The 22,571-nt window shown below is 34.8% G+C and overlaps 1 protein-coding gene across 6 annotated transcripts in view; it reads right to left on the reverse strand.

Moving 5' to 3' along the window:
* Positions 1-22,571, reverse strand: part of BRIP1 (BRCA1 interacting helicase 1) — a 189,131-nt gene that overhangs the window by 105,570 nt on the left and 60,990 nt on the right. For 4 of the 6 annotated variants that reach the window (XR_009530419.1, XM_060082288.1, XM_060082285.1 and 1 more), the window contains exons 7-10: positions 18,433-18,723; positions 12,627-12,848; positions 10,066-10,265; positions 3,976-4,108 (exon numbers count right to left, since the gene is read on the reverse strand). Coding sequence is in view for 5 of the 6 variants with exons in the window: in XM_060082288.1 (XP_059938271.1) it covers positions 3,976-4,108; positions 10,066-10,265; positions 12,627-12,848; positions 18,433-18,723 (846 nt within the window). In the remaining variant the exon portion in view is untranslated. The remainder of the gene's footprint in view (positions 1-3,975; positions 4,109-10,065; positions 10,266-12,626; positions 12,849-18,432; positions 18,724-22,571) is intronic. The other 2 variants (XM_060082286.1, XM_060082287.1) reach the window with 2 other exon arrangements.

Here is a 22,571-nt window from a genome sequence, read left to right on the forward strand (position 1 = left end):
TATACATGTAATACAATAAGCAACGAAGAATTAATATTTACCATATATAAAGGAAACAATCAGAGATACATACAAATATATATTTTCAAGGATGTTCATATCAGAACCTTTTCTTATTCTGGGAAAACTGGCAACAACCTGTATTTCAAATGCCAGATTAGTCAAATAATTTAGAATATGTGCACTCACAAAAACGCTACACTGCAACTAAAAATCATGCGAAAGAATTTTTATTAAAATAGAGAAGTACTCATATTACTAAATGAAGAGGTAAAAATAAATATGTATCATCTCAAAAATTTATGTTAAGCGAATATATGCATAGAAGAAGACATAGGTAGACGCAAATCTAAAAGTTAATAATAATCATTTTTAAGTTAACAAGTTTTATTTTTCCTCTGTACCTTTCTCTGTATTTTCCAAGTTTTTTCCTTTGACATATATTTTATTTGTACATTTTTTATAGAGTGCACTAATCTTACGTGTATAGGTCACTAAACACAAGCACATACACACACACACACACACACCTGTGTGTGTGATTTTAAATCAGGATTCAAAACATCCCTCGAATCCCAGAAAGTTCCCTTGTGTCCCTTCTCAGCCCAAACTACTCCTTACCCCTGCACTGGTAACCAGTATTCTGACTTCTATTAGCATAATTATGTTTGTCTGTTCTTAAATTTCATAAAAATGAAGCCATACAGTTTGTACTCTTTTGTGCTGGTTTCTCTTATGCAACTTTATGTCTGTAAGATTCATTCATATGGTTGTGGTGGCAGTGGTTCATTTTGTAAATTGCTGTATAGTAGTCTACTGTATGAATATCCCACAATTTATTTAACCCATTTTACTGTTGATAGGAAAAGTCTTTAGAATGCAAAAAGTTTATGCAAAAAAATGAAAAAGTGTCATATGAAAAACTACTTATGATACATTGCACTTTAAAAATTCAGGGCAAAAATTATAAGTACAGTCTAAAATATATTTTTAATACTTATATGCCCATAATGTTCTTACCTTTTTTGGTTCAAAAACCTCTTTAAAACTATATGAGGAAAACTATAAAACTCTGATAAAAGAAATCAAAGATCTAAATAAATGGAGAGATACTCCATGTTCATGGATAGGAACACTCAATATTGTTCAGATGTCAGTTCTTCCCAGATTGATTTACGGATTTAATGCAGTCCCAATCAAAATCCCACCAAGTTACTTGGTGGATACTGACAAATGGAAAGCTTGGTCTCTGTGCACCGTGCCAAACTGAATCTTGAAGACAAGAGTTTTAGGTGAAGTAGAAGAGGACAGCTTTATTGCTTTGCCACTCAAAGGGAGATACAGCAGGCTCATGCCCCTGAAAAACTGTGTCCCCCACCCCGGAGGATTTGGTGAGGGGTTTTATAGCAATAGTTCAAGGATGGGGTTGCTGACAAGATTAGGGTGTATGCAGGGCCTGTACTCCTTTGATCTCGTCTCAGGTGGTCTCCTAATCTTGATTAGCTTCTCTGGTTCCTTTAATCTTGCCTCCGGTAGTTTCTTGGCTTCTCCTCCCTTGTCTCTGCATCCCCTCCCTTCCCTAGCAACTGTTCCAATCTGCCCTTTGGAACCCAGGGAAGGTCATGGTGGCTGGAGTCGGTTCCCTATATACAAGAAATGGGGGACAGAAAGGCCTCCATGCCCAGGAGCTCCACAGGGCCTCAGTTTCAATTCTAAGTTTATATGGAAAGATGAAAGACTCAGAATAGCAAACACAATGCTGAAGAACAAAGTCAGAGGACTGACACTACCTGACTTCAAGACTTACTATAAAGCTACAGTAATCAAGACAGTGTGGAACTGATGAAGTAACAGACAAGTACATCAATGGAAAAGAATAGAGAGCCCAGAAATGGGCCAACACAAATACAGTCAACTGATCTTTTGTCAAAGGAGCAAAGATAATCCAATGGAGAAAGGATGGTCTTTTCAACCAATGGTGACAGTAACATCTACATCCAAAGAAATGAATCTAGACACAGAACTTACACCCTTCACAAAAATTAACTCAAAATGGACCACAGACCTAAATGTAAAATACAAAACTATAAAACTTGTAGAAGAAAAGATAGGAGAAAACCTAGGTGACTTTGGGTTTGGTGATGAATTTTTAGTTGCAACACCAAAAGCAGGATCCATCAAAGAAAAAAATTTGAACTTTATTAAAACAAAAAACTTATGCTCTATGAAAGACTCCATTAATAGGATGAAAAAACAAGCCACAGGTTGGAAGAATATATTTGCAAACACGTATCAGATGAAGGTCTTGTATACAAAATACCCAAAGAACTCTTAAAACTCAACAATAAGAAAACAAACAACTCAATTAAAAAGTAGGCAAAATATCTGAAGAGATACCTCACCAAATAAAATATGTAGATGGAAAATAAGCATGTGAAAAGATGCTCCACATCACATGTCATTAGGGAAATGTAAATTAAGACAACAATGAGATACTACTACATATCTATTAGAATGGCTAACATTGAAAACAATGACAACACCAAATGTTGGCAAGGATGTGGAACAACAGGAACTCTTATTCACTGCCTGTGGGAATGTAAAATGGTACAATCACTTTGGAAGATAGTTTAGCAGTTTATTGCAAGCTAAACATAGTCTTACCATACAATCCAGCGATTGTGCTCCTAAGTATTTATCCAAATGAGCAGGAAGTATGTCCATACAAACACATGCACACAAATGTTTATAGCAGCTTTAGTCATAATTGCCGAAACTTGGAAACCACCAATATGTCTTTCAGTAGGTAAATGGATAAACAAACTGTGGTACATACATACAATAAACATAGTTCAGAAATAAAAAGGAATGAGTTATCAAACCACAAAAAGACATGGAGGAACCTTAAATGTATACTGTTAAGTGGAAGAAGCCAGTCTAAAAAGACCACATACTGTATGATTACAACTATATAACGTTCTGGAAAAGGCAACACTATGGAGTCAGAAAAACAAAAAAATCAGTGGTTGCCAGAGGTTCAGCAGAGGAAATAAAGCATGTTGAAGGGATGAATAAGTACAACACAAGATTTTTAAGGCAATGAAAGTATTCTGTATGATTCTTTAACGGTAGATACGTGACTTTATGTTTTCATAACAACTCAAAGAACTGTACGTACAACACAAAAAGTGTACCCTAACATAAACTACGGACTTTAGTTAAAAATAATGTAACCAATATTGGTTCAATTGTAATAAACGTACTACTACTGCAAGATGTTAATAATAAGAGAATCTATAGTATCTGTGAATATGTGTGTGGTTGGGGGTGGTGGTATATGAGAATTCTGTCCTTTTTGCTCACTTTTTCTATAAACCTATAACAACCACTTTAAAAGTAAAGTCAATTAATATAAATAAATAAGAACAAAAAGAGAAAGTAAAAACATTCTCACACGCAAAAAACACAAAAAAACAACCCCAAACAAACACTCTTGAGAATAATGTAAGTCATGAAGGTTCTATCCAGAAAAACATACAAAAGTAAATACTCATAAAATTTTGAATGTAATTTCATAAGGCTCACAGTATCCCACAGCCCACCCATAATCTCTATATACCCAGGTTTATAACCTCTAAGTTAAGGAGAATAAAACATGAATTTCTTATCTTTTTATTTTCCAAATTTTTAACTTTTATAATTGACAAAATATTTATAACCTAAAAATACTGACTTCTTTTAGCTTTAAATAAAGCAATTAATTCTGTATTAATTAAGCCGTATATCCTTCAAACTAATAATGCTACTTTTTCATCCATAATTTATGCCATCACTTAAAGATTATCAAACTTACATAATAAAATTTTGAAACGATTAACTTGCTACTTTTTTTTTTTTTTACTCTGGATTAACCATTCACTATTAAGTCATTTCTAATTCACTAAATAAATTTCACAGGTAGAAAAAAAAACTTACCTGCAAAATGGGAAAAGTAGCAGTGGTTATGCCCATTTTGTGTAAATTTAAGACCATTTCACTTCCACTCCATACTTTACAGGATGATTCATAATCCCTTTCCACAAGGTGTTCAGAGTTTGCTTCTAACCAACTGTAATAAAATAAAACAATTCCATCAACCAGTATCATCCTTATGTGCACTACTTCAACAGAGCAAAGAGAAATGTAATACATTGATCTGTATTCCTTGAAGCTCTGAGCACATATATGTGGATTAATTAAGACACATTTTATTTTATTATTTATTTATTTTTTTGCAGTATGCGGGCCTCTCACTGTTGTGGCTCACGGGCCCAGCCGCTCCGTGGCATGTGGGATCTTCCCGGACCAGGGCACGAACCCGCGTCCCCTGCATTGGCAGGCGGACTCTCAACCACTGCGCCACCAGGGAAGGCCAAGACACATTTTAAATAGGATGCATGTTTCACATTGCAAAATAAATATACAGCTAAAAAAGTAAGCTTTTACTCAAAAAAGAGAAAGATGCATGTGGCTCCCCATTTGTGTTTTGTGGATTCACACTGCTTTACTTGTTTGTCTCTCCAACTGACAGTCAGGTCTTAGGAGCTTATTCCAAATGCACATAAAAGGAAATACAAATAAGCCTAATAGGGATTTCCCTGGTGGCACAGTGGTTAAGAATCCGCCTGCCAATGCAGGGGACATGGGTTCGAGCCCTGGTCCGGGAAGGTCCCACATGCTGCGGGGCAACTAAGCCTGCATGCCACAACTACTGAGCCTGTGCTCTAGAGCCCATGAGCCACAACTACTGAGCCGGCATGCCACAATTACTGAGGCCCGTGTGCCTAGAGCCCGTGCTCCGCAACAAGACAAGCCACCTCAGTGAGAAGCCCACACACTGCAACCAAGAGTAGTCCATGCTCGCCTCAACTAGAGAAAGCCCATGCACAGCAACGAAGACCCAACACAGCCAAAAATTAAATAAATAAATAAATAAATAAATAAAGCCTAATAAAGATTATAGTGTTAAATATTAACACAAAAAAGAGAATTGCTAGAAAATATATAAATATATTCATTTACACACACACACACACACACACACACACACACAGAGACATTTGTACATTCAGTGAGTGCTTAAATGCCTATATTATGCCAGACACTATACTGGATAGTGGAAACACAGCAGTAAATAAAATAGGCAAGGTCCTTATTCTCATGGAAATTAGACTCTACTAAGAGAGACAGAAATAAACTCAGAAACAATTCCATGAACAAGACAATATCAGGTAGTGACAGTGATATAATGAAAATAAACTGGATTAATGTAATCTAACTGCTACTTTAATTTGAATGTCAAGAAAGCTCTTCTTGAGGTGACATATATTCTAACTGAATACAAAAAGTATCCAGTCATGGGAGGATCAGGGAAAAAAAGAGTACTCCAAGTAGAAGAATACCTGGTGCAAAGATCCTCAGGTGATTTAACAAATTTTGCTTATTTAAAGACCCAAAAGAAAGCCAATGTAGTTGGACCACAATGGGCAGAAAGGAATAATAGTATGAGCAATGTTAGAGTGATAATCAGATCATGTTGGGCCAGGATAAAAAGTCTGGATTCTCTTCAGAGTGCAATGGGAAGATTTTAAACAGAAAATTTTAAATAAGAGAGAGAGAATCTATTTTAAGTGTTTAAAAGATGATTCCAGTTTATAAGCCAGAATGGATTATAGGAGAAAGTCAAAAATGAAAGGAGAGACCTATTAGGAGGCTGTTACAGCTGTTCTAGTTGAGGGATGATTCTGGGATGACAGGTATGAGATTGAAGGATTTGGGATATATTGTGTAGGTGGCATTTATAAAACTTACTGATGAATTGGATGAGGTGAGGCAGTAATCAAGGATAATACTTAGATTTTTGATTTGAGGAACTGGTTGGTACTATTTGCTTAGACAAGGAAGACACGGGCGGTGGGGGGGAGTACATAGGGGAAGGAAAGGAGTGTTTTGGAAAGTTGAAATTTTATATCCAAACAGAGATAGAAAGTATAGTTGGGTATATGAAAACGGCATTCTAGGGAGAGGGTGGGACAGACTCAGATTCAGGCCTCATTTGCACTGCTTTAGGGTTATGTAAATTAAGGAGAGTGCAGAACTAGAAAAGAAATGAGGTCCCAAGACCAAGCCCTGAGGTACTTCAACATTTAGACATCAAACAAAGTAAGAACTATCAAAAGCAACTGAGAAAGAACGAACTGTGAGGAGGAGGAAAACCAGAAGATGTCATGGAAGCTGTCTAGGAAAACACATTCCTGTGTGTCTGCTCTACTCACTACTTCACTTCTAACACCTCTGGTCTCTGCATGTATGTGGGGTTTTTTCCCACACAGGCAATGCTCTGAGACATCAGATGGGTGTCCTATAATTCAATTCAATTTTGACACTAATTGGAGTTGGCACAGACCCTACTGGTTAAGCACTCAGTCTCATAAGACTGTCCCTCCCACCCCCAACCTCAGATGCCAGTTGTAAAAGTCCAGGTTGTCATCTGTGCTTCGGACCAAGCAGCTATAAATCAGACCCCCTCCTCATGTTTGAGCATTTATTAGAACAGCTCACAGAAATCAGGAAAACATTTACCAGTTTATTATATAATAAAGGATTAACAACAGTCAGATGAAGAGATACATAGGGTGAGGTCTGGAAGGGTCCCAAGCACAGAAGCTTCTGTCCTTGTGGAGGTGAAGTGCACCCCACTCCAAGTACATAGGTGTGTTCACCAATGCAGAAGCTCTCTGAATCCTGTACTTTTGGTATTTTTATGAAGACTTCATTACAAAGACATGATGGAACATTAACTCAATATCCAGCCCTTCTCCTCTTCCCAGAGGGGAGGTGGGCTGAAAGTTCCAAGCTTTTAAACATGTCTTGGTCTTTCTAGTGACCAGACCCATCCAGGAGCCCACAAATCCATCACCTCATTAGAACAAAAGACAGACCTGTCACCCAGGAAATCCTAGGGGATTTAGGAGCTCTGTCAGGAACTGGGGCCAAAAATGAAATAGTAGAACAGAAAATGCTCTTAGTGCTCTTATCACTTAGGAAATTATAAAGGTTTTAGGACTTCTGTGCCAGGAACTGGGGACAGAGACCAATATATTGAATACATATTTTCTATTATTCCACAGAAGATAAGACAAAAACACTTTTCATAGAGGTGGTAGTCAACAGTATCCACCAATGCTGAGAGGCTAAGTAAAATAACAGAAAAATAACCTTTGCACTTAGCAATCTCTGGATCATTGGAGATCTTGATAAGAACAGTTTCAGTAGAATTATGCAGACAGCAACACTACTGGGATGGATAAGGAAAGAATGGGAAGTGAGAAAATAGAATCAGCAACTATAGACAACTCTTTCAACAAATTATGCTGTGAAATAGAAATGACAAACTTCTACATGGTAAAAATACCACAAGGAAAGACACAAGCATATAGCAAAATGGAGGGGAAAATGTTTGCAACTCTTATCACAAGCAAAGGGCCAATTTACAAAGAACATCTAAAAATCAATAAGGAAAAGAACCATAAAAACAAGAACAAAAAAAGGACAGAAATGTCAACAGAGAGTTGACAGAAAAGGACATATATATGGCCCTTAAAAATGCTTAATCTCACATTAAGAGAAATGTAAATGAGGGACTTCCCTGGTGGTCCAGCAGTTAAGACTCTGCACTCCCAATGCAGGGGCCCAGGTTCGATCCCTGGTCAGGGAACTAGAGCCCGCATGCTGCAACTAAAGATTTCGCATGCCGCAGCAAAGATCCCATGTGGCACAGCAAAAATCCCACGTGTGACAACTAAGACCTGGTGCAGCTAAATAAATAAATACATTTTTTTTAAAAAAAGAAAAATGTAAATGAAAAGTACACTGGGATACTTTTCACCCATCAGGTTAGAAAAAAAACAACTTTCATATTCTCATACATTGCTGGTCAGAGTATAGATTAGTCTTCCACTCACCCATCTACTGTGTAAATTTTTTAAAAATACCTATCAAAATTACATGTAGATCTATGCTTTGACCCAAGAATCCCACTTCTAAAAATGTTGCTATAGATATACTCCAAGACATATGAAAGGGCATATGTTCAAAGTTATTCGTTACAGCAATGTAATAGCAAAAGATTGTAAAACAACCTCAATATCTACTATCAGAGGCTGGTTAAATAAATCACTGTACATCCATGCAATGGAATTCTAGACAACTATTTTTTTAAAACTGAGAAGCTTTCTAGGTCTTGATATGGAAAGATCTCCAAAATATATTAAGTGAAAAGACAAGATACAGAAAAATGTACATATAAAGTACAATGCCTATAGTTAACATATACAATACATTGTATTGTATACTTAAAAGTTTGCTAAGAGGGTATGTCTTATATTAAGTGTTCTTATCACAAACAATAAATAAAGAGGGCAGAAGGAAACTTCTAGAGGCAATGAGTATGTTTATGTTAAAAACCATGGTGATGGTTTCACAGATGGATACTTATCTCAAACTCATCAAGTTTTATACATTAAATATTAATAGTTTTATATATGTCAATCATACCTCAATAAACTGGCTTTTAAAAAATAAAACATATATATATATATTTTGGGGGGCGCTGCACTGGGTCTTCGTTGCTGCGCACGGGCTTTCTCTAGTTGCGGTGAGTGGGGGCTAGTCTTTGTTGTGGCGCGCAGGCTTCTCATTGCAGTGGCTTCTCTAGTTGTGGAGCATGGGCTCGAGGCGCGCGGGCTCAGTAGTTGTGGCACGCGGGCTTAGTTGCTCCACAGCATGTGGGATTCTCCTGGACCAGGGATTGACCCATGTCCCCTGCATTGGCAGGCAGATTCTTAACCACTGTGCCACCAGGGAAGACCCAAAAATAAAATATATTTTATGTTTAAAATGGAGAAGAAAAAAGTGTATGTATAGCATGCTATCATTTGGGTAAAAAGGAGGGATAAGAGAAAGTATCTATATTGACTCATTTTTGCATAAATATGAACTAAATGATAAACTTGTTCAGGAAGACAGAAATTAAGCAGATGGAAGATGGGGTGGGAAAAAGGTTTTTACAATATAAATTTGTAAACCTCTTATGTTCGAACATGTGGGTGTATAAACATGCAAATTTTAAAAAAATATATACTGTGAAGGGAACAGAAAAGTGCTGCAATAAATGGAACGGGATGTAGTGTCAGGTAAGGTTTTTTTCTAAGGTAAAGAGATTCTAGATCAACAACATAACGTCTAATGAAAGGGAAACTATCTAATGTAAGTTTCAATAAAATACTAAATCAGGACTTCCCTGGTGGTCTAGTGGTTAAGAATCCTCCTTCCGAAGCAGAGGATGCGTGTTGGATCCCTGGTCAGGGAACTAAGATCCCACATGCCGCGGGGCAACTAAGCCCACGCACCACAACTACTGAGCTTGCGCGCTCTAGAGCCCGTGCACCACAACTAGAGAGCCCACACTCTGCAACCAGAGAAGAGCCCAGGTGCTGCAATGAAAAGATCCCATATTACTAAACGAAGATCCTGTGTGCCACAACAAAGACCTGACACAGCCAAATAAATAAATAATTTTAAAAATAAATAAAATACTAAATCTATTACTTTACAGTATTGAAATCTTGGTTAAATGAAACTCATCAAACCAGAATCCTACTCAAACTGTAGGATAAAGCGATAAAATAAAGCCATGGTCCAGAATTTTAAAATATCTTAATGAAAACCATGTTTAGTTCATGTTCAGCCCAATATCCTACACACATCCTATGGGACTACTAAATTATCCTGCTAAATTAGGAATAAGATTCACAATTATAAATTTTAAAAATCAGTTACGTTCACTATATTCTTTTGAACAAGACAAAAGTTTGGACTAGCCTATCTCTACCTTTAATGGGCAAACAACAATCCGTTTCCCAAGTAGCCTGGTCGAAGTTTACTAATTGTAAACTACTTGGCACAATAAAACATGTTTTTAATAGAAAGGCAGCACGCATGACACTGAAAGACACATGTTCTTACTTAATGAGGCTACAGCACACAGCTCGTAGGGGTTCGTGGTCTGTCTTCCTTATGTTATTGTCAACCATACCATCTAGTTCATCCCGAGCAAAGCGAAGCTGAACTTCCGTTATACTGTAACTTGCTGATTCCCGAGCACAGTCCTCAATGTTATGAGCTTCATCTAAAATGACAACCTGTTCTTTCAGATTGATATCCATCTATAAGATAAAAGAGTTTTCCTGTAAAACATTCAGCAAAATGGATTTAACAGCAATAGGCAAGATATTTCATTAAAAAATTCACACTATAGGGCAATATCACAAGTCCAACTATATAAGCAACTGATTCTCAGTCTTAAAATTTTAAAGCACTTAGGCCAACCAAATATCAGCTCAGCAGTACAGTTTTCCATTTTTCACTCTCAAAATACTTGTAAACCTATCAACCAAAATCATATGTGTTAAGTGAGCCAGGATCAATGTATGGCTGGTTACACAAAGGGGTATAAGGGATCTCCAACATAATATAAAAAGCAGAATAAAAAAAAACAACCTTTAAAACTAAAGTAACAACACAAGATTCAAAAGACTCTCAAAATCCTAATACAATATAGTATGTATCTATTTCATTTCAGTCTCTTCTGCAACCCTTTTGAGAAGTGCTCCTCCCCAACTCCCATGTGATGTTTGTAGGACTGTTAAGCTGTTAATCAAGGGACATCACCACTCTCATAATGTGGGTAGACTTAGAACCCAGGCTTGTCAATTAAATAAAGTATTCCATCTGTCTATGGTCACAGTGACTGGTTCAAGAATGGGTATGAGATCTAAGCTAGGCCAATCAGAGTAATTATGGGTGACTAGTGTGAAATCATATTCTTTTTTCCAGGTTACCTAGCTGGAAAAAAGCTAGCTGATTATGGTTATCTTTGTTCCTACTGGGAAGAACTTGCCTGATTACAAAGTCATCACGATAAAGAGTCAAGTATTTTTTTTTAAGCTCTATTGAAGCTGGGTTTGTGTCAAATGCAACTGAAAGAGTCCCGACTAATACAAAATGTCACATAGCAATTGCCACTGAGTTATTCTGAGGAAATAATAATATACAGAGGGCTGTAGATGGCTGAGAAAGAACCATAAAAGAGTAGGAAATATCCTGGAGTTTAAAAGATGAGCAAGATTTGGATTTGGATACACAGAGTAGGGCAATTCAATATAGGTGTAATCAAAAGCAGAGATACAGGAAAAAAACAAGGTATCCTCACGGGACCTTGAGGTAAATTTTTGAAGAGTTCAAGTTGGGAGTCTGTAGCAGAGAAGGCTGAAAAGGCAGATTTAGGTCAGACTATTGATCATCTTGGGAGTAAGCTTAAGAAATATGACTTTGGGCTTCCCTGGTGGCGCAGTGGTTGCGAGTCTGCCTGCCAATGCAGGGGACACGGGTTCATGCCCCAGTCCGGGAAGATCCCACATGCCGCGGAGCGGCTAGGCCCGTGAGCCATGGCCGCTGAGCCTGCGCGTCTGGAGCCTGTGCTCCGCAACGGGAGAGGCCACAACAGTGAGAGGCCCGCGTACCGCAAAAAAAAAAAAAAAAAAAAAAAAGAAAAAAAAAAGAAATATGACTTTATCCCATGAGCAAAGAGAGATATAAGAGATTTTTAAGTAGAGGAAAGATGTTATAAAAAAGACTGACTTGGCATTGATATACACAGTTGCTCAACGAAAAGAGACCTAGCTGAAATGCAGCCAAATAAGAGGAAGGATAGCAGGGGTATTAAACATAATGCCTATTCATTTTAAACTTACAGAAATATAAGTATACAGTATATAGGTATAGAAAAAAGCTAATGAAAATTGTACAGTCAGATCTAAAGAGAGGAATAACAACTGAATATATGAAGTTATTCACTTTTTGTCTTATGCTGTAACAACTGGATGTCTCTAAGAACCAGGCAGATAAACACAAATGCTGTATCCAAATTCACTTATTCACAGTTCACAGAGCATGATTTGCATAGTATGTATATTCTCCCAACATAAGTTCTTCAAAACACAGATTCTTTAAATAAATGTTTTAAAATAATTCTTTCTATTCATAAAGAGATCGCTATATAAGGGTCTCAAATGGGGGCAATCTTTTGTACCCCAGGGGATATTTGGCAATGTCTGGAGACATTTTTGATTGTGACAACTGTGAGGGTACCACTGGCACCTAGTGGATAAAACCAGAGATGCTAATAAACATCCTACAATGCACAGACAGCCCACCACAACAAGGAATTATCCAGCCCAAAATGTCATTACCGTCAAGGCTGAAAAACCCTGTTATGATTCCACTTCAGTACTAGGTCCTTAAAAGTACTTATTACTTTGGAAATTAAAATGACAATGTCTAAAATTCAGTTTTTAACACCCCCTAGAATATGTTTTCAATACTCTAATCTGTTTACACATTTCCATAAATTAAATATAAAGCAAAAAATAAAGTAAAAGACATTAAAACATCTAAAAGCTTTACATTCATCACTTATATCCCAATAGTAGGAAAACAGTTCTTTTAATTTTTACATATCTACTCACACTTTCCCTTATTTGTGCATCTAGAAGATAGTTGTAGGGACAAAATATTATGTCAGCATCCTGCATTAGTTCTCGTGCTGTGTAATATGGACATGCCTTTAGTTTTTTCCCCAAGCTGACGAATTCTTCTATATCCCAGGCCTTGCACATCCCTTGGAGAGTCTGTAATATGTGTTGATCACGAATTTTATGAACACCATGATAAAAATAGCAGGATTTTCCCTAAAAAAAAATGCACAGCTGAAATATGAACCAATACTAGAACAGAAGAAATAAAACAAGTTCACCTCAGAATTTTAGAAACATCATTAAAGCCACAAAGTAAAGATTTAACAGAGGAGACAGAGTACGTACACCACATCTATTATACAACCATTTTAAAGAACTATATTAGTTAACTCAGATAGAGCTCCAGATCAGTATAGCTGGAAATATCCCAAATTAACTTGAGAAACATACTTTTAAAAGTATGTTTGTTGTGACTTTGTTCTGATTAAAGTGGTATTAAACAAAAATATTTCTGGAAGGATCTGGAAGGATACACAAGAGCAATTGTATCAGTAGTTGCTTTCAAAGATGAGAGCCAAGTGACTTGGGGACAGGACTGAAAGACATTTTTCTCTATAGACACTTTTGTACCTTTTCAATTTGAGCCATGAGACAGTATTACTTAATCAAATATAAATAAGTAAAAACAAAGGAAGAATGGAAAGTGGGAAGGAGGGCAGGAGAAATGTCCTAGGGGAAAAAAGAGTATTCACTACAAAAAGCTGGAAAATACAAGAGTACCAAAAAGCCCTAAATTACCTAAAATCCCATTATACAAAGAATGTACTATCAAGGTTTTGATGTATTTCATTTCACATTTCTTCTATACATATGTACTTGTGGATATATCTCTATAATGCAACCCAATTTTAAAATAATGAGAACAAAGCAAATTTTCCCCAGGCACTGAGGATTATTAACAATCTAGCCACTAAATATTTTTTTTATAAAACTGGGATCTCCTTTTTTCTCTTAGCCTATTTTATTAAAAATCCTATCAGAAATATTTTTTCATATCACCAAGTTTTTTTTCATTGTTGCCTATATATGTACACTGGATTAATGTGCCATAGTTGACGAACCAGTTTATTACTGGACATTTAGACTGTTCTCAATTTTTGCTTTATAAATAATGCTGCAATAAGAATTTTTATGCTCATTTCTAAATATTTTCTTAGTATACAGTTTTAGAAATGGCATTGTAGGATCAGAGAGTAAAAAAATTTTTATGTTTCTTGAAAACCATATCACCAAATTATTCCCCAGAAAATGTATAGCATTTTACATTATCCTTTTTCCACACCTTTATCAACATTAATATTATCTTTTCTTATCTTTGCCTATTTTAAAGGTAAAAATAGAAGACTGTTGTTTTGATTTGTATTTTTTACACTTTCTAACAAGGTTTAACATTACATTGTATGAACATTCTAAAAAGTTTCAACAGTAATTTGCATACCTTCTTTCATGTACTATTTACTAATGTCCTTTGCCATTCTATTATTAGAAGTAAAAAAAATTTATTAACATACACCAATCAAAAAATAAGATGTTTGATAAAATCCAGTCCTAGCAAAGGTGTGGCATATCCTATTAAAAGATGTATAAAAGATGTATAAAATTAGAAGTATAAACTTCTACTTCTATTAGAAGTGCAGTGGAAATTTGTCAGTAACTACCAAATAAAATTTCACCATTTAATTATATATATACTGCACTGTTTAATAGCCCCCCCAAATTGGAAATAAACCAAATGTCTACCCACAGGGGATACGTTAAATAAATTGTGGCAAAAATTCATACAAAAGATATAGCCCTTAAAAAATAAGTTAGATTTGTCTATGTGCTGATGGGTTTAAGCTTTAAAAATAATCTATAATCTATACAGATACATTATAGAAAATACATATTTTAAATGTTTTAGAAGAATACACATAAAACCTTATAGTAGTTCCCTTAAGGGGATGGAAAGAACTGGAAAGAGAGATCTTTTCATTTAATGCCTTTCTGTAATTTTGACTCTCTAACCGTGTATATGTTACTTTTCTTTTTCAATTGTCATTTGGGACTAACTGGTGAAATAATGAGCCATTTTAATTCATTAATTTTATATATCGAAAAAAATTAAATGTGATTTTGAAATCCAATATTTATCTTTCCCAGTTTGCTGTCCTTAACCAGTGGGGGGATATGTACATATATATGTGTGTGTGTGTGTGCATTTTTATCTATGAACTATACAAAAGGCAAATCTATATTTTTAAAACATTCATATTCATACATCATTACATACACAAAAATATCTAGACATGGTTAGAAATGGAGTAAATCATAAAAAGGTCATAACCTATAAAAGAATGTCAGCAAATCCAAGGACAAGGCATGATAAGCTGAGGACTGCTAATTCTCCTAAAGCTATGCTGCTTATTGGTCCTCCAAGGTATTAAAAATAAAAATTAGGGGCTTCCCTGGTGGCGCAGTGGTTGGGAGTCTGCCTGCTAATGCAGGGGACACGGGTTCGAGCCCTGCTCTGGGAGGATCCCACATGCCGCGGAGCGACTAGGCCCGTGAGCCACAACTACTGAGCCTGCGCGTCTGGAGCCTGTGCTCCGCAATGGGAGAGGCCGCGATAGTGAGAGGCCCGCGCACCGCGATGAAGAGTGGCCCCCACTTGCCACAACTAGAGAAAGCCCTCGCACAGAAACGAAGACCCAACACAGCAAAAATAAATAAATTAATTAATAAACTCCTACCCCCAACATCTTCTTAAAAAAAAAAAAAAAAACTCCCTGGCCTTGGGGAGCCTGCTGACAAAAGTCCTGCCTACAGCTTAAAAGATGCCCTAAGCGCATGGTAGTGGGTGGGTTCCTCCTTCCAGCCCAGGAGTTTAAAAAAATAAATAAATAAATAAATAAATAAAAATAAAAATAAAATAAAAATAAAAATTAGGAAGAAAGGGCTCACCTAACCTTCTTTATTTGCTTCATTTTTATATTATTTTCACTTACTTTGTCTAATCTCTACTACTCTTTTTTACCCTTCATGCCATGTCAACTTCCCCACACGATGATGCCATCTTTTGTTTTTGTTTCTAGTGTAGTAAAAACAGCAATGGTTAGCAGTTAGAAGACTTGCTTCCTTTCTTGATAATTAGTTGTCTGACACTGGGCAAACTTCAGGGCCCATTTTTCTCATGTGACTAGGCATCAAAAGAGTAGGTGAATTAGAAGCCTTTTAAGATTCCTCTGACCCACTGACTATGCCATTTCTAAGGTTCCTTCTAGCTCTAAAATTCTATGATTCTGAGGTCAAGAGACAGTTGAAGATGTGCCAAGTATCTTTCATACTGAGCTTGATACAGATTGAGCTTAATAATATGACATTCACCATTTCTTCATTCCAAGTATCTTCCATACTATTCTGAAAGTTTTTATTTGTACAAAATGATCACTAAGGTGCCTTCAGAGTCTATGGTTATGGACTGCTAAATCCCATCTTAACAAAAAATAGATATTCTTCTATACCTAAAATAACTTTTTAGAGTTATTTCTAGGGCTAGTTAAGATTATTTTTCTTAGTTGAAACAAAATTTAACTTTTAGCAGATAAGTGCATTGCTCTTCCAGTATAGGAGCATAAAAGAAACAGTGAACAAAAACACATGTGCCTTTGGATCAAGCCAAAAACTCAGAAAGTTTACACTTTAAGGGCACTTAGAATGACACTGCTGTGGAGGCTGATAGCAAAACCAGAAAAGCTCATCCATTTTAGCAGTGTAATATAACCCTGAGGGGAGTCTGTCAATTGAAGCGTTATCACACTTTAAACTCTTTTTCACTCAAACTGTCAGGTATCTATTTATCATTTCTCTTTGGTAATTCAGCCATCGTAAACATAGACACCTTTAGTGACTTTGTAATTGGCCCTCATTACAATACCAAATTACCCTGAGGGCTTGGGAACAAGAAAAAGAATGTTCATGTATGCCTATGAGGTAGGCATTCTGAGGCAGAATTAGGTCAAAACAACTACAAGCAGGTATCTTCAATTATTTATAATACTAATATTCAAAAATAAAAGAATTGTTTACTTGAAAACAGAACCCAAAGGCCAATGAAAAAGTCTATTGGATTTTTATTTTTACATGATTCAAACTTTGGAGGATAAAGACCAATCAAAAAACATAACCACCACTGCAGGATTCTAGAGGATTACATAAAATAAGATATTTGCTTTCAATACACAATCTTAAACTTTATAATTGTTTTTACTAATGGGATAACAAATACATAATTACATAATAATTTTCTCAATAACAAGTAGTAAAAGATAATGACAACGCCAGCAAGTCTTCTTACATAGACTATTACAGCCAGAAAACAAATTTCAAGCATTTGAGGAATTTAGTAGATCAGTTAGCCACTTACGGAAAGAAGTCTACTTAAATATAAAATTTATGGGGTTTTATTATGAAGAGCCTTTTCTCTATTTTATTATTTTTTGAGCATTTGGCTTTTTAGTATTTTTATCTCTCTTTGAAGAGAACTTTTTAAATATACAGAGTGAAGAGATTTCACAGTTCCTCAGTTAATTAAAAAGAACTTATATGAAAACAAGTATGATCACAGAATTTCAACAATGGTTTTGATTCAATTATTCTGTATTCTCTTCCTGGTTCTGAACAAGTCACTTAAGTCTTTCCACTGAAGCCCCTTCATAATTATACTTCATATTATCAGGTTTGAATATCTGTTGAAGTTTCTTTTGAATAACCCCACATAAGGCTTGAATAAATTTCCATCTAATAAAAGAAAGCATTGACAAAGAAAAGCATAAAACAAAATAATCTATTTGCATTATATGGTAGGAGGAGATATATCAATTAAATGACACTCTAGAGGCTATAGCTCTTAGCCTTTTGTGTAGAAACACTTATGTTTGACAAAATACAGAAAGATAGAACTTTCAAAATATATTAAAATATCATTGGTCATTTCATATACTATCAACTTATGCTTCACCAATAATTTCTGGGTATAATTCCAGACCCATAACTTCAATTTTAGAGTAAACTAGTTATCAAACTGGTACACAGACTGCCAAACTAATACTACCAAAATATTATTAAAATATCATGTCTTTAGTAAGAAAGATTTATCTACCTAGCCAAAATTCGTATTATTCTAGATATCCCTGGAAATTTTCAAAACCATCAACAAATCTTCAGTTAATAATTTAACATAATTTTTTGAAAGAAGCTTGTACTAATCAGAATTATGAGACAGTATAGTCATTACATTTCTCAATTTAAAAACATTTTAAAATTTGCTCAAAGAGAGGGCCTATGTAAACTACCTTATTTTGAAGTTTTTAAATATGTTAAATACATTAATTAGATCTAGTTAGACTAAATCACTTAAATGTTTTTAATCTCCTCATATGACACCTATGTTTGACTATTTTGGGTAGAGAGATTTAAAAGAAGAAAGTATGAAGACAGGTGACTAAAATGAAAATTAATTTTCAAGGAAATAAATAAATATCCCCAATCTTTAGGACAAAAACCCATAATTTAAAACTTGAATAAAGATTTTCTTACAGTAAAATTATTTTTTTAAAAATATCAACACTAGCAATCAATTTGATTTTCATAAGTTATTTGATTACTGCTGTAAATGTACATATAAAATGAACACATTAAAAAGTAATCTTAATCTTTTCAGCCTAATTTTTCCTCTAAAATACATTAACTTACTCACATTTTTTCCATCTAGCAATTCCATGCACTTTTCATTTCTGTTGAAGTTACCTACTACTTCAGGATGGACACAAGTGTGATCCCTGCTGGAAAGAATAGTCATTGGGACCCCAGAGTATGCTGTCCTCCGGAGCTCTCTAGTAATCTGAGCAATCTGCTTGTGTGTGCGTGTCCCAAAATATATTTTGGGTATCTTGGATTTCCCCCCATGATCCTTCTTAGTGGTATTTGAAGAATCTTGACTGTTTCCTTGTTTAGTAGAACAACAGCACCTAGAACAGTTACCAGGGGGCTGTAACAAAGGAAAGAAAAGATAACTAATGTCTGGACTACCATAAAATTGTTATCAAACCTCTCATGGAATCAAAACTATAAGCAGTGAATCACAACTGTCAAATAAAGAGAAATTCATGATGTTACATCATCTAAAACTTGCCATTAAAGAAAAAACTACAAATTCAATTTCAAATTGGTTCTCCTTCATAAATAAATGATAAACCATTTTTATCATTATAAATGATGTTTCCATATTTGCATTGTTTTCTAACATTCTACTCCAACTCTCAAATTCCAAATGTTTTAAGTATACTTTAATTATCCTCTTTCATAAATTATAAAAATAAGATAAAACAAAGAACAATTTTCATTTTTGCTTAGGCTTCAAGTGAACTTGTAATATTACAATTTAGAGTTGATAGTGCTTTTTCTTCACAGCACAGTCCATTCAAATATCCTATAATATACCAACATCTTAAAGCATTTTAAATATAGCTTACAGAAGAATAGAAATAACAAGTTGAATCTAAAGCAACAGTCAAAAACAAGAAGAGAAAACTATTCTCTAGCAAAAGTATGAAAATAAATGCAAATTATTAATATTTAATAATAAAGGCAGGTTGCTTGTGTGGAACAAGTACATCTGAAATTCAATTACCTGTCATGGAATGTAAATCCATCAGTAAAATTACCAGTCAGGATAGCTTTTCCTGGACAATTTTACTCAATCCAGTTTCATAATTAAAATCGTTATATAAAGGCACCATATGGAACATCAGGAGTATAGTCTAGTATTTAGCTGGTTTTTCTCTCCTGTTTTCAAACTCTCAAAAATAAAAAAATTTAAAAAGCTTAATGCTATATATTAGAATCCAGGGATTCTTAATAACTACTCCCTTCTCAACCTCAGTTACTATAAAATGAGACAGAATGCAGCCTCATTTAAGAGAAAGACTATGAAATGGTTAGTTTATAGGAATGGTCACTGAGAGGGAAAAAAACTAAATAGCACAGTAGCTTAAAAGAATTTGTACTAGGGAGTTTTAGTTTAGTAGAACAAACACACCATTTAACTGCAGATTTTTTTAAAATTATAATCAGTAAGATTAGCCTTCATAAACAAATGCTAAGTCATAGCATGTTACACCACAATACTGGGGATCAAGCTGTCTTTTAGCCTCAACTCAGTGGAAAAGCAAGTTCAAATTACTCCCAGTCTCGCTCAACCTTGTCCGCCATTAAATATTACAATACATGATAGAATGGATGTAAATGTGACCCTTCTGGAGCTGTCACTCACTGGGATAAAAGGTTCACTGATGTGCCAAATAAACAGTCAGTCAAAGCAGATAAAGTTACAGCCATGCTGGAATTGTTACATTCCCCTCTCAGGTTGCCAGTAACAGCAGATTTCATTACAGAGTGCTGCCACATTAAATAGCCAGTTCCAAATATCCTGCCTTCTATATTGAATAATTACTTATTCACTGAAAGGATAAAAAGAAGAGTTATGAATGGGGCTCTTGTCAACAGTGAGGCAGGAAACAGCTGACATGTGGTTTATGTTACATATGTTGCAATATCTAACAATTTATGGTCACACAGAAAATGGCATGCAAACTATATCATGATATTTCTGACTGAATTCCTCTCTAGCCTTTGCAATGATCACACTAATTAATTAACTCAGTAAAAGAATTAAGGTAACTCTTGGTAGCAGAACTAGTTGACTTTTCCATACCTTCAATCTTTCACTCAGTTATATTACATCTCTTCCCTATGATACAGTTAAATTCACTCTGAATATTAGAGTGCTAGGGCTCAATGCATTGTTATATTCCACATGGATATATTATATACAAGCGTAAAAGTAACTCAATAATGTGGTCTTTTTTCAAGGCTCGGAAAACCTACTTTTCGATATAACACTTTTCAACATGAATTCCATTTAAAGCTTTATCACCCACTCCTTTTATTTTAATTCCACTATTTTTCTAAATAAAAAATTCAAATGCTACAGAAAAATACAAAGTAAGTCAACCACCACCACAAATAACTTGCAGACCCTTCTATATATAATTATATCTTCCATATTTTTTCAAATAGGGATGCTATTATATAGACTTATAACTTGCTGCTTTGTGTTCAAATGTTTTAATTCTTAAAAGGGGTATTTGCACTAATAATTTTAATAATTTTAAAAAGGGATCTGCTTATCTTAAAATATTATGCTAGTAGCTGTACTAACAAAAGTAAAAGATCAAGAACTAGTTTCAGAAAACTCTTCCCACTAGAGCAGCTTCATTTAGGTAACTTAAATTTGTTTTTCACTCCATAAGTGAGAAAATTTTAAACCACGGCTAATTTTATACTAAAAATGTTTTTTGTTTGTTAAGTCTTAAAATGCTCTGAAGTAATTATACCATCTATGAACTCAAGGGTGACTCCTCAAAGAAGATGGTTTTTCAGTGAGTGGTTGCACAAGTAGAGTAGAAGATAGAAATTAAGAAAGGTGATTCTTATTTATTTGCAATATTAAAAGGGGAATTATTTCTTCAGAAGTGATCTTCTATTGGAGTTTCTATTTAAAGGATTTGGTATAATCATATTTGAAGATGGAAAAGAATGAATGTAGCAATAGAACAGAGGCTTAAAAAAGACAATTATTTAGTAACAAAAGAGAATTATTTGTACCAAACTCAGCAAGTTTCAATTCTGTAAGAAAACTAGAGAAAGAATCCTAAAACAGCAATGATAGGAAGTCATAATATCCTCCACTCCAATAATAGGCTAATATTTTCTGCCCTCTCTCTGAAACCCTTTGATCTAGGGGTTTTGAAACAATAGATGAACAGAATTAAATATTTTTCACTAAGCATATCTCCTGCTAACAAATGATCAAGTTTATCTTTCATAGGGATGTCTTTCTTTCGTTTTTGCTCTTTAAATTTACAGAGACTGTATTAGGAAACTGGAGAGTAAATTAAAAAATATTCTCTCTCATCTAATATATCTGAACGTCAAGAAGACAAAATACAAATGGGCTCCCAAAACCTGTAATCTCTAAGAACTGTAAATAGCTACACTGTAGGGTAGAACCAAACTCTTTAAGAGATGGCATCTTTTCCCATAGCTGGAAACTGTCTAGAGTTCTTTTACTTCAACAAAAGGCAAGAAAACTTAACCCAAATAACAGCAAAAAAATCTATTATCATTTAAAGAGAAACACAAGAGATACATGTGGGTGTGACAGCTCTATTATTAGTTCCACATGCAGGAGTCAATTGTTTAAAAATACATTTCAAATTTACAGTAGCCAAAACTGTTCTTAGGAGGTCAGCAACCAAGGATTTTAGAAAATTTTGTGTCTAACAATTTCTATTTATTCCCTCTCTTGTCATACTACATAGAGACATATATTGAAATTTTTTGAAAGGATAAAGAAAGAATATAACATTTGATCTTGAAAGGCCAACTGCTGATTCCTTGCCACTATTCCTTTCACAAGGCTACAATCAGAAGTTTAAGTAGATTAAGATAACTACATCAACCTCTAAAGTTTCATAGCTCTCTCCAGCCTTTCCCCACAACAACAACAAAAATTACTATGCCTAAATACTTGGAAAAATAAAAATTAGCATGGTGACCATGCCTTAAAAAGGAAAATAATAAAGGAGTAGTTAGAAACTATTGCATTGTCAGAGATGTTATTTTATAAATTCATAAATCATGGGAGTATCTAAAAGCAGTTTATGAACTGAATTCTAAAAGCAAGCATAAAAGGATATATTTAATATGGAAGATAAGTAACAAAGAAGTGGAGAGGAAAAGAGGCCAAAAAGAAGCTTACTGGTATGAAATAAA

Source organism: Mesoplodon densirostris, chromosome 18 (assembly GCF_025265405.1).
Source record: "Mesoplodon densirostris isolate mMesDen1 chromosome 18, mMesDen1 primary haplotype, whole genome shotgun sequence".
NCBI classification, from domain to species: Eukaryota; Metazoa; Chordata; class Mammalia; order Artiodactyla; family Ziphiidae; genus Mesoplodon; species Mesoplodon densirostris.